This window comes from Moschus berezovskii, chromosome 5, assembly GCF_049115385.1.
Source record: "Moschus berezovskii isolate FMDL1 chromosome 5, NW_MosBer_1.0, whole genome shotgun sequence".
NCBI classification, from domain to species: Eukaryota; Metazoa; Chordata; class Mammalia; order Artiodactyla; family Moschidae; genus Moschus; species Moschus berezovskii.
Genome location: NC_142464.1, coordinates 106,565,380 through 106,578,702, shown reverse-complemented (window position 1 = coordinate 106,578,702; position 13,323 = coordinate 106,565,380). Strand labels below are relative to the sequence as shown.

The 13,323-nt window shown below is 45.4% G+C and overlaps 1 protein-coding gene across 1 annotated transcript in view; it reads right to left on the bottom strand.

Moving 5' to 3' along the window:
- LOC129561476 (uncharacterized) overlaps positions 1 to 8,743 on the bottom strand; it is a 42,828-nt gene extending 34,085 nt beyond the window's left edge. The window contains exons 1-2 of the mRNA XM_088836131.1: positions 8,684 to 8,743; positions 5,688 to 5,987 (exon numbers count right to left, since the gene is read on the bottom strand). Of these exons, the coding sequence (XP_088692257.1) occupies positions 5,688 to 5,987; positions 8,684 to 8,743 (360 nt within the window). The remainder of the gene's footprint in view (positions 1 to 5,687; positions 5,988 to 8,683) is intronic.
- Between the last annotated feature and the right edge of the window lie 4,580 nt (positions 8,744 to 13,323).

The window sequence follows — 13,323 nt, the reverse complement described above, 5'->3', positions numbered from 1 at the left end:
ACCAGGCTCCTCCATCCATGGGATTTTCTAGGCAAGAGTACTGGAGTGGCTTGCCATTGCCTTCTCCGGCACTCATGTATACATATAGCTAATTCACTTTGTTGTACAGTAGAAGCTAGTAATGTGCTGTGTGCTCAGTCACGTTTGACTCTTTGCAATCCCACGGACCATAGCCCACCAGGCTCCTCTGTCCATGGAATTCTCCAGGCAAGAATACTGGAGTGAGTTGCCATTTCCTTCACCAAGAAGCTATTAATAACACAACATTATTGTTGTGTGGTGACCAGGATGGGAGGGGACTTTGGGGGAAAATGGATACACGTGGTATACAGGCTGGGTCCTTTTGTTGCTCACCTGAAATTGTCACAATATTTTTTGTTAATCGGCAATCCCCCAGTACAAAGGAAAAGTTAAAAAAAGAAACTAACACAACATTATAAAGCAATTGTACGCCATTAAAAATTAAAACAAAACAAAAAGATCATCTCCACAGTCCTGTCCAGCTCTACTTGATTTCATGATTAAGCTTTGGTTGGTACTAGTATTTTCTACGGAGAAGGCAATGGCAAGCCACTCCAGTACTCTTGCCTAGAAAATCCCATGGATGGAGGAGCCTGGTAGGCTGCAGTCCGTGGAGTCGCTAAGGGTCAGACACAACTGAGCGACTTCACTTTCACTTTTCACTTTCACACATTGGAGAAGGAAATGGCAGCCCGCTCTGGTGTTCTTTCCTGGAGAATCCCAGGGACGGGGGACCCTGGTGGGCTTCCATCTATGGGGTCACACAGAGTCGGACACGACTGAAGTGACTTAGCAGCAGCAGCAGCAGCAGCAGTATTTTCTAATGAGTATAAAACATGTGTGACATCAATATTTAGCACTGAAGGAATACATGACAGAACTGTCCCTTAAAGTGCCTTCTTCTCCTTGGTCAGCCTTCCACACAGCAGTCATTTCAGACTTTTAATCCTGTCCTCCACTACCTTCCACTTTCTTATCTCTCTGCATGCTTGATACAGAGAGTCCATTGGGCTTATAAACTCCTTCAACCTTCTGACCCTCTCTCTTCATTACTAATCAAATGGTTACTGAGAATCTAATATGTCTAGGCATCATACATTGTAAGGGCAGAGATAAAAACAGTCCCTGTCCTGAAGAAGTACTATGGCAGAGACCGATAAGTAAATGAAGATTCCAGTTCAGCCTGGTGAGTCGTTTGTTAAAGGGATGTAAATTAGTCTGGGCATTGAGGAAGCTTCAAGGAGGAATGCAGAAAAGGTGATACTGCTAAAAAATGGAGACAAGTGGGTTCTAGGGAGTGGGAACAAGAGATGCCAATGGAGACCTTGGTGAGAATGGACAGCGGTGTGAATTTCAGGGTGGGTGGAGCACCCGGGGGGCGGGGAAGAGGAGATAGTCATGGAGAAGCCCTACCAGGAGGGCCGTGAATGCCACTCTGAGGACTATGAGCTTTATGATGAAAGTAATCAGTTGCCACCCAATGATTTGAAGCAAGGGAGTGACATGACCATATTTGCTTTTAGGAACAGTCTCCTGAGTAGCAATGTGGAGGCTGGTTTTGAGAGGAACAAGGCTGAAGTCTGGGAGATGAGTTAGGGGGCATTTTCAATGACCCTGATGAGAAGTAATGAGGGCCATGATGAGATGTGGTTCTGACACAAGGAGGCGGATTCGAGATATACTCACAAGACGCAAATGATAGAACTTGGAGGCAAAGAACAGATGTGAAGGTATAGAAGAGGGAAAAATGGAAAGTGACTCCTAGTGTCCAGCTTGAATGGTTCGGCAGAGCTGCCCAGCAAGATTAGAAATACAGGAGAAGGAATCTGCTAGGAAAGAACGAATTTAGTGCTGGACACCATACACTTGAACCTCTATTAGACAGTCTGACGGTGGAGAGAGGTGAATACTTTGGAAGTGGATTTGGCAGTGATCAAAGCAAAAGTAATCCAAGGGTGTGAATGAATTTGTCAAGTTAAAGAGAGGACTGAAGTTAGAACCCTGAGGAACATGGCATTTAAGGGACGGGCACAGAGGCGAGCCTCAGAAGGAGACTAAGTTCCATGTCTACATCCACACCCTTCCTTTCCCCAAGAGAAAGACCGCCTTCCTCTAATCCAAGGCTCACTTCTCTACTGCCACCTTGGATTCCAACCCTTGGTGCTCCTTCAGGTCTTGCTCTCTCAAAAACTGCCCTCTCCACGAAATTTTTCCACCTCTTCTCCCCATTAGCCTACAAACATGTTCTCCCTGTATTAACAAACGAGGCCTTTCCTGGACCATGCTTCTTCTAGCTGCTGCCCTCTCTCACTCCCTTTCTAAATTCTTGAAAGAACAGTGTAACTTCATTCTCCCTGCTTCCGTCTCCCATTCACTTGTTGCTGTTCAGTTGCTAGGTCGTGTCTGACTCTTTGCAACCCCACGGAGTGCAGCACACCAGGCTTCCCTGTCCTTCACTATCTCCCGGAGTTTGCTTAAACTCATGTCCACTGAGTCGGTGATGCCATCCAACCATCTCATCCTTGGTCTTCTCCTCCCACCCTCAATCCTTCCCAGCATCAGGGTCTTTTCCAATGAGTCAGCTCTTCACATCAGGTGGCCACAGTACTGGAGTTTCAGCTTCAGCATCAATCCTTCCAATGAATATTCAGACTAATTTCCTTTAGGATTGACTGGTTTGATCTCCTTGCTGTCCAAGGGACTCTAGAGGGTCTTCTCCAGTGCCACAATTAGAAACCATCAATTCTTCAGCTGTCAGCCTTCTTTATGGTCCAACTCTCACATCTGTACATGACTCCTGGAAAAACCATAACTTTGACTTTATGTCAGAAAACTGATGTCCCTGCTTTTTTATTAAAAAGCTCTCATAACTTTTCTTCCAAGAGGCAAACGTCTTTTAATTTCATGGCTGCAGTTACCATCTGCAGTGATTTTGGAGCCCAAGAAAATAAAACCTGTCATTGTTTCCATTTTTCCCCCCACTTGGCCTAAAGCAACGTCTCCTTCCTCCACCTCTACCACTGTCAGTAAGATCACTTATCATCTCCTAACTGTCCAAAGTTGGCTCTTGTTCAACTTCTCTGGGGCATAAGACATTCTTATAACTTTTTTCTCTTGGCTTTCAGAATACCATTGCTCCTGTTTGGTGACCCACCTCTCTATTCTATTAAACATTTTTTTATTACATTTATATTTATTGAATTATTCATTTGCCCATGCTGGGTCTTAGTTGTGACTTGCAGGATATAGTTCCCTGATCAAGGCTCGTTGGGAATATGGAGCCTCAGCCACTGGACCACGAGGGAAGTCCCTCTATTCTATTCTTAATAGTGACCTGCCTTCTGGAGCTCTTCTCTTCTCTTTCCTTTTCTTGGGCAGTTTTATGACCAACCTTGATAATATATTAAAAAGCAGAGACATTACTTTGCCAACAAAGGTCTGTCTAGTCAAGGCTATGGTTTTTCCCTTGGTCATGTATGGATGTGAGAGTTGGACTGTGAAGAAAGCTGATCACTGAAGAATTGATGCTTTTGAACTGTGGTGTTGGAGAAGACTCTTGAGAGTCCCTTGGACTGCAAGGAGATCCAACCAGTCCATTCTAAGGAAGATCGATCCTGGGTGTTCATTGGAAGGACTGATGCCAAAGCTGAAACTGCAATACTTTGGCCACCTCATGTGACGAGTTGACTCACTGGAAAAGACTCTGATGCTGGGAAAGGTTGGGGGCGGGAGGAGAAGGGGACGACCAAGAATGAGATGGCTGGATGGCATCACCGACTCTGTGGACATGAGTTTGAGTGAACTCCGGGAGTTGGTGATGGACAGGGAGGCCTGGCGTGCTGTGATTCATGGGGTCGCGGAGAGTTGGACACGACTGAGCGACTGAACTGAACTGAACTGAACTGAACTGAACCATCTTTAAGTGTTATCTCTGACCCGTTGGACATGTTTACAACTTGAATCTTTTCAGAATAAGATGGAGGAATAAATACACAAACAGATGGGCTGTTGCCAACTGGCCACAAAATTCTACTTGTCCCAACTTGTACTCTCCTCCTTGCAGTCCCTCTCCTAACTCCTTCTCCCACAATCCTATTCCTCCATCTGTAGCTGCCATCTTGTTTCATACCACTTAAGAAAAAAACTGGACAAACTATACACCTTAAACTTACACAGTGCTGTATATCAATTATATCTCAATAAAGCTGTGGGTAAAAAGACTAAAAAAAAAAAAAGGAAACAACAAAACCCAAAAACCCTGAGGACTTCCCTGATGGTCTAGTGGCTAAAACTTTGAGCTCCCAATGCAGTGGGCCCAGATTCCATCCCTGGTCAGGGAACTAGATCCCTCATGCCTCAGCTAAGACCCAGCATAGCCAAATAAATAAATGAACAAATATTAAAAAAACAAACCCTGAGATTCATCCTAAGCATGACCTTGTTCTCTACCGTACATATCCTACCAGTCATTAGCTCCTGAGGACTAGTTTGCAAAGTCTGTTTAGTATCTGTCCCTTCCTTTTCTTCTGCATTGTCTTTGCCTTAGGTCAGGCTCTTTGATCGTCTAGATAAACTATAAAAACACCATCCTAACTGCCTCTCTTTCCTCTAAACCACCTTCTATGTTGTAACCATACTAAATTTTCCAGAAAATGGATCAGATTTTGTCATTTCTCTATTGATAAATCTTGAACTGCTCCCTGGTATCTCTAGGATGAGAACCAACTTAATCTAGGACCTTTCATTAACTAGTCTCTGTTCACTTTTCTGACCTCGTCAATAGCCCCTCATATATTGTGACCCTGCGCTCAAGCCACACCTGAGGTTCCTGAGGTTTCCCCAAGCCCACCATGCTGCCCTCTGCTGTTTCAGGCTAGGGCGAACTCTTGGAATGCTTTTAAGTCAAGCACCCCACCAACGCACTCTTTGGTTGGCAAGCAGTCACCCATCCTGAGTGCTACCGTAACAATCTCGATCTACGTCCATTGAAATACTTTTTACACACTGCTGCTGCTGCTGCTAAGTCACTTCAGTCGTGTCCGACTCTGTGTGACCCCATAGACGGAAGCCCACCAGGCTCCCCCGTCCCTGGGATTCTCCAGGCAAGAACACTGGAGTGGGTTGCCATTTCCTTCTCCAATGTGTGAAAGTGGAAAGTGAAAAGTGAAAGTGAAGTCGCTCAGTCGTGTCCGACCCTTAGCGACCCCACGGACTGCAGCCTACCAGGCTCCTCCTGCAGGAGGACTGAATGCAGCCCTTGGGTATAAAAGGACAGCTCCAGGTGCCGTTTTCATTGTTGTATCCCTTACACCATGACTCTGGGATTTTGCAACTAAAACATGTTCAATAAACGTGTGTTGAACCGCAGGCCATTTCTCCGCGGGGGAGACAAAATCTTAACGGGGTCTCCGGAATTCAACGTGACAGCCAAGTCACCCTCGAGTACGCCGCGAGCAGCACCAACACTAACCGCTGGGCGGCGCACTTGCGCCTCGGCCGCCCAAAGTGCGCTTGGCTCCCGCCAGGGATTCGCAGCTCACCGGCCCGACCGTTCACGGGGGCGGGGCCTCACGCCCCTCCTCCCGCTCGGGGCGGGTCCGGTGGGCGCCACCCTCGAAAGGTGGAACCTGCGAAGGCCGAAGGCTGAGGAGCCGCCGGAGGGGTACCTGATAAGAGCCGCCGGTTAGGGCCAGCTCCGCGAGGACCGCTCGGCCATTTGCAATGCAGCTGTAGGTGATCGTCATAGTGGGCGAGCTAATGAAGGGAAAGCTCACGCCACATGTAACCGCCCGCGACGGTCTCGGGGCGGCGACTGGGGCGGGGCTTCGGGAGAGGGCGATGTCTGCGCAGGCGCGAGGGCCGGTTGATTGGCAGGCAGGGAGGCGGGGCCATCTCTTGCCTGGGCTGAAACTGGTGAAACCGGGCGAGGTCTCTGGAAAAACTGGATTTGGGTGAGTGAAGCCTTTCTTCGTGTTAAAATCATTTAAGAGCCAGTTACTTCACAGTGTTTACGTACATATGATTCATTCACAATGTTCAGTTCAGTCGCTCAGTCGTGTCCGACTCTCCGCGACCCCATGAATCACAGCACGCCAGGCCTCCCTGTCCATCACCAACTCCCGGAGTTCACTCAAACTCACGTCCACAGAGTCGGTGATGCCATCCAGCAATCTCATTCTCTGTCGTCCCCTTCTCCTCCCGCCCCCAACCTTTCCCAGCATCAGAGTCTTTTCCAGTGAGTCAACTCGTCGCATGAGGTGGCCAAAGTATTGCAGTTTCAGCTTTAGCATCAGTCCTTCTAATGAACACTCAGGATTGATCTCCTTTAGAATGGACTGGTTGGATCTCCTTGCAGTCCAAGGGACTCTCAAGAGTCTTCTCCAACACCACAGTTCAAAAGCATCAATTCTTCGGCGATCAGCTTTCTTCACAGTCCAACTCTCACATCCATACATGACCACTGGAAAAACCATAGCCTTGACTAGACGGACCTTGGTTGGCAAAGTAATGTCTCTGCTTTTTAATATATTATCAAGGTTGGTCATAACTTTCCTTCCAAGGAGTAAGCGTCTTTTAATTTCATGGCTGCAACCAGCATCTGCAGTGATTTTGGAGCCCAAAAAAATAAAGTCTGACACTGTTTCCACTGTTTTTCCATCTATTTCCCATGAAGTGATGGAACCAGATGCCATGATCTTTGTTTTCTGAATGTTGAGCTTCAAGCCAACCTTTTCACTCTCCTCTTTCACTTTCATCAAGAGGCTTTTGAGTTCCTCTTCACTTTCTGCCATAAGGGTAGTGTCATCAGCATATCTGAGATTATTAATATTTCTCCCAGCAATTTTGATTCCAGCTTGTGCTTCTTCCAGCCCAGCGTTTCTCATGATGTACTCTGCATATAAGTTAAATAAGCAGGGTGACAATATACAGCCTTGACGTACTCCTTTTCCTATTTGGAACCAGTCTGTTGTTCCATGTACAGTTCAGAAATGGTATGGACCTAACAGAAGCAGAAGATATTAAGAAGAGGTGGCAAGAATACACAGAAGAACCATACAAAAAAGATCTTCACGACCAAGATAGTCACGATAACGTGATCACTGACCTAGAGCCAGACATCTTGGAATGTGAAGTCAAGTGGGCCTTAGAAAGCATCACTACGAACAAAGCTAGTGGTGGTGATGGAATTACAGTTGAGCTATTTCAAATCTTGAAAGATGATGCTGTGAAAGTGCTGCACTCAATATGCCAGCAAATTTGGAAAACTCAGCAGTGGCCACAGGACTGGAAGAGGTCAGTCTTCATTCCAATCCCAAAGAAAGGCAATGCCAAAGAATGCTCAAACAACCGCACAGTTGCAGTCATCTCACATGCTAGTAAAGTCATGCTCAAAATTCTCCAAGCCAGGCTTCAGCAATATGTGAACCGTGAACTCTCAGATGTTCAAGCAGGTTTTAGAAAAGGCAGAGGCACCAGAGATCAAATTGCCAACATCCACTGGATCATGGAGAAAGCAAGAGAGTTCCAGAAGAGCATCTATTTCTGCTTCATTGACTATGCCAAAGCCTTTGACTGTGTGGATCACAGTAAACTGTGGAACATTCTGAAAGAGATGGGAATCCCAGACCACCTGACCTGCCTCTTGAGAAACCTGTATGCAGGTCAGGAAGCAACATTCACAATGTAGGACATATGAAATATCGACCTTGATTTAAAAGGAGATTCATTCATGAATTCAACAAGCACGTTTTGAACTCCCACTGTGCGCTCCCTAAGTACTTAGATGAACAGAGCATAGGTAGGTTCTGGATCCTGATTTTGAGGAGTTCATGTTCTAGTAGTGGTCAAGGAGGCACATGCAGGCAGATGCCAATCTCAAGTGGTGGATGTGTGCTGTGATAGAAAGATAAACTGATCACACATGGCAACTAATTCTCCTTGGGAGAGGGAGCAAAGCTTTCGAAGTCACTGTCCCATTGGGGAGGGTGGGTTGGGGTTCTCTTAAATGGATAGAAAGGTAGGACAGTCTAAGCAGAGGGAACAGCTCTGTGAAGGCTTGGAGGAAGGCACGTGGGTGTAGGGAATGGATGTGAGCGTGTGTCAGAGGGAAGGTGTGTGGTGGAGTGGGTAGGAGATGAGAATGGGAGGAGTGGTGGAATGACTTGTTATTCTAGACCTGGAGTTTCTTGACAAGAATATTTTAAAGTATAAACTTCAGATGAGCTTAGGTATTTTCATTAGCAAGGTGTTCTGGTGGAGTGAAATATAGGCACTGCCATTTACTCTGTTCCTTTATTGTAACTGAACCTTTCTGAGACTCAGTTTGCTAATCTGTAAAATGGGGATAGTTGTCAAGTTTAAATCAAGTAATTGTGCAGAATACTCAGCACACCATAGATATGTAGTTGCAATCTTTAGTGTGATAAACACATTAACGAGAATTACTGTCTTGCTTCTGATGGTATAACTTTAAAGGAAAAACAGTCGATGCCTCGCTGGACTTGAAGACAGGTAGTCGATTGAATTTATTTTAACCCAGTGCAATCAAATGGGATTTGACAAGCAAGCAGCAAAACTGGTCTGGACTGTTAACTATTAAAAAATGGCTTGTTGAATCCTTTATCCTTTTGTATAAAGAAAGTCTTGAATCAATGTGTCTTACCAGCTTAGAGATAATGTCTTGTGTTGTAGATGGGATGCCTGAATCACAATCACTGATCATGTTACTTACATGTGGGAAAAAGAAATATGTTAATTCTGAGGTGATACATTGGTATATTCTTGCTTACTTTAAAAATAAGCTTAATAAGCCTGGCCACACTGCCTTGCTTCTTCTGTTTAGTAAATGATGGTGCTGAAAGTGACTGGGCAGTGAATCCTGAACTGTAGTAATGACAACAAGCATCTGGTGGTTCGAGACGTGTATGGGACCTTCCCTATCATTGATCTCATCTTGTCATATTAAAACAATCCTGTCAAACTAGTGTGTGGGGGGGTTAACTTTGCACAGTCCACAAATTCAGACCTCAGCAGCATAAAGCATAATTTATAGCATACCTCTGCCTTTCTCGTGAGACTCATTTTACCTGGTTCAGTTCAGTTCAGTCGCTCAGTCATGTCCGACTCTTTGCGACCCCATGGATCACAGCACGCCAGGCCTCCCTGTCCATCACCAACTCCTGGAGTTCACCCAAACTCATGTCCATTGAGCTGGTGATGCCATCCAGCCATCTCATTCTCTGTCATCCCCGTCTCCTCCCGCCCCTAATTCCTCCCAGCATCAGAGTCTTTTCCAGTGAGTCACCTCGTCACATGAGGTGGCCAGTGTATTGGAGTTTCAGTTTTAGCAACACTCCTTCCAATGAACACCCAGGATTGATCTCCTCTAGAATGGACTGGTTGGATCTCCTTGCAGTCCAAGGGACTCTCAAGAGTCTTCTCCAGCACTACAGTTCAAAAGCATCAATTCTTCGGCGATCAGCTTTCTTCACAGTCCAACTCTCACATCCATACATGACCACAGGAAAAACCATAGCCTTGACTAGACGGACCTTGGTTGGCAAAGTAATGTCAGTGGAGAAATAACTCCAGAAAGAATGAAGGGATGTAACCAAAGCAAAACAAATACCCAGTTGTGGATGTGACTGGTGATAGAAGCAAGGTCCGATGCTGTAAAGAGCAATATTGCATAGGAACCTGGAATGTTAGGTCCATGAATCAAGGCAAATTGGAAGTGATCAAACAGGAGATGACAAGAGTGAACGTAGACATTCTAGGAATCAGCGAACTAAAATGGACTGGAATGGGTGAATTTAACTCAGATGACCATTATATATCTACTACTGTGGGCAGGAATCCCTTAGAAGAAATGGAGTAGCCATCATGGTCAACAAAAGAGTCCGAAATGCAGTACTTGGATGCACTCTTAAAAACGACAGAATGATTTCTGTTAGTTTCCAAGGCAAACCATTCAGTATTACAGGAATCCAAGTCTATGCCCCAACCAGTAATGCTGAAGAAGCCGAAGTTGAACGGTTCTATGAAGACCTCCAAGACCTTTTAGAACTAACACCCCAAAAAGATGTCCTTTTCATTATAGGGGACTGGAATGCAAAAGTAGGAAGTCAAGAAACACCTGGAGTAACAGGCAAATTTGGCCTTGGAGCATGGAATGAAGCAGGGCAAAGGCTAATAGAGTTTTGCCAAGAGAACGCACTGGTCATAGCAAACACCCTCTTCCAACAACACAAGAGAAGACTCTACACGTGGACATCACCAGATGGTCAACACTGAAATCAGATTGATTATATTCTTTGCATCCAAAGATGGAGAAGCTTTATACGGATATTAAAAACAAGACCAGGAGCTGACTGTGGCTCAGATCATGAACTCCTTATTGCCAAATTCAGACTTAAATTGAAGAAAGTAGGGAAAACCACTAGACCATTCAGTTCAGTTCAGTTCAGTCGCTCAGTCGTGTCCGACTCTCCGCGACCCCATGAATCACAGCACGCCAGGCCTCTCTGTCCATCACCAACTCCCGGAGTACACTCAAACTCATGTCCACAGAGTCGGTGATGCCATCCAGCCATCTCATTCTCCGTCGTCCCCTTCTCCTCCCGCCCCCAACCTTTCCCAGCATCACAGTCTTTTCCAGTGAGTCAACTCGTCGCATGAGGTGGCCAAAGTATTGCAGTTTCAGCTTTAGCATCAGTCCCTCCAATGAACATCCAGGATTGATCTCCTTTAGAATGGACTGGTTGGATCTCCTTGCAGTATGACCTAAATCAAATCCCTTATGATTATACAGTGGAAGTAAGAAATAGATTTAAGGGACTAGATCTGATAGATAGAGTGCCTGATGAACTCTGGACGGAGGTTCGTGACATTGTACAGGAGACAGGAACCAAGACCATCCCCATGGAAAAGAAATGCAAAAAAGCAAAATGGCTGTCTCAGGAGGCCTTACAAATAGCTGTGAAAAGAAGAGAAGTGAAAAGCAAAGGAGAAAAGGAAAGATATAAGCATCTGAATACAGAGTTCCAAAGAATAGCAAGGAGAGATAAGAATGCCTTCCTCAGCGATCAGTGCAAAGAAATAGAGGAAAACAACAGGATAGGAAAAACAAGAGATCTCTTCATTTTACCTGGTATCTGTGCTTAATCTAGTCAATGAGAGGTTTCCTCAGAATTTCCCTTCTTTGTGTGTGTGTGAGGAACCTGGAGGAGCAGGAGGTCTCCTGATTGAGGATCTTCGTCTCATTCAGGCGGCATCTGCTGCTAACATTTGTTTTCTGTTTGTCTCTGCTCATCGGTTCACACACCCCACTTGGGACCTTCAGGTTCCCTCATGCACTTTGGTTCTCTCTCTACCTCTTCTGCGGCCCTCTGAGGGGCAGGGGAGACTTTCTGCTGCTCCCTCATGCCATTCTGAGGCTTTGAGAGGTTCAAGAGGCTGTCTCAGGACTCTGGCCAACACACCATGCTGCCTTCCCTCCTGTCATGCTGTCACTCTGTTGTCTTGAGGGAGCAGCTCTTGGACCTCACCTCACCTGGGCCCCAGTGACTGAGCGTCTTCTCGTACCACACCCTGTCTCCCCTCACCTCCCAGCCGGGGCTCTGTGGCTGAGTGGATTGCTTCCTGTGGACCCTCTGTGCTCCTCCATCCTGGAGAGACTCCAGTAAGCCCAGGTGGGGAGCTGCCCAGCTCTCAGGCAGTCTTCCCAGTTTCTGGCATTACTGTTGGCTTCTGTATCCCCAAACTTTTCTTTCTGTACACTGTCTCTTCAGGGAGTTTCCAAAATCTATTTTGAAACCTTCAGGGAATCTTTTCCTTCTTTCTCTGCTTGTCCTCCTTTCATTTTCTTTGTTTTCTGTTTTTATGCCAGAAGACTAATAGAGCCTAAAAGCCACAGCAGGCAATATAAAACAGCACAGGTATTTCTGTCTTTCCCTAGATGGTTTTGCAAAACCTTGAGGGTGGAGTAGAAAGAGTGATGAGAAGATGGACCCATGGGAAGGAGAAATGAGACATTGTGCTCTTGTCCATTTCTTTTGTTTTTTAAAGTTAATTTATTTTTAAATTGAAGGATAATTACTTTACATGTCCATTTCTTTTAAAATAAGGCTTTTAGACCTTTCATGGACCAGCAAATCTACTATCATTGCTTTTTTTAAGTTTATTTTCTCTGTTTTTTGGCCATGCTGTGTGGCATGTGATATCTTATTCTATATGTGTGTACACACACACACCACATCTTTATCCATTTCCCTGTTGATGGATGTTTAGGTTGTTTCCATGTCTTGGCTATTGCAAACAGTGCTGCAGTGAACACTGGGGTGCATATATCCTTTCAGATCATGTTTTTCTCCAGATATATGGGTAAAGAATGACAACCACAGTCACAGAAAACTAATCAAATTGATCACATGGACCAGAGCCTTGTCTAACTCAGTGAAACTATGATGCGTGTCGTGGAGGGCCTCCCAGGACAGAGGGGTCATGGTGGAGAGTTCTGACAAAATGTGGTCCACTGGAGAAGGGAATGCAAACCACTTCAGTATTCTTGCCTTGAGAACCCCATGAACGGTATGAAAAGGCAAAAAGATAGGACACTGAAAGATGAACTCCCCAGGTCGGCAGGTGCCCAATATGCTACTGGAGGAGAGTGCAGAAATAACTCCAGAAAGAATGGAGAGACGGAGCCAAAGCAAAAACAACGCCTCATTGTGGATGGGACTGTGATGGAGGTAAAGTCTGAGGCTGTAAAGAACAATATTGCATAGGAACCTGGGATGTTAGGCCCATGAATATGGTAAATTGGAAGTGGTCATACAGGAGATGGCAAGAGTGAACATCGACATTTTAGGAAATCAGGGAACTAAAATGGGCGAATTTAATTCAGATGACCATTATATCTACTACTATGGGCAAGAATCCCTTAGAAGAAATGGTGTAGGCCTCATAGTCAACAAAAGAGTCTGAAATACAGTACTTGGGTGCAGTCTCAAAAATGACAGAATGATCTCTGTTCGTTTCCAAGGCAAACCATTCAATATCACAGTAACCCAAGCTTATGCCCTGACCAATAATGCAGAAGAAGCTGAAGTTGAACGGTTCTGTGAAGTATAAGACCTTCTAGAACTAACACCCAGAAAATATGTCCTTTTCATTATAGGGGACTGAAATGCAAAAGTAGGAAGTCAAGAAACACCTGGAGTAATAGGCACATTTGGCCTCGGAGTACAAAATGAAGTAGGTCAAAGGCTAATAGAGTTTTGCCAAGAGAATGTGCTGGTCATA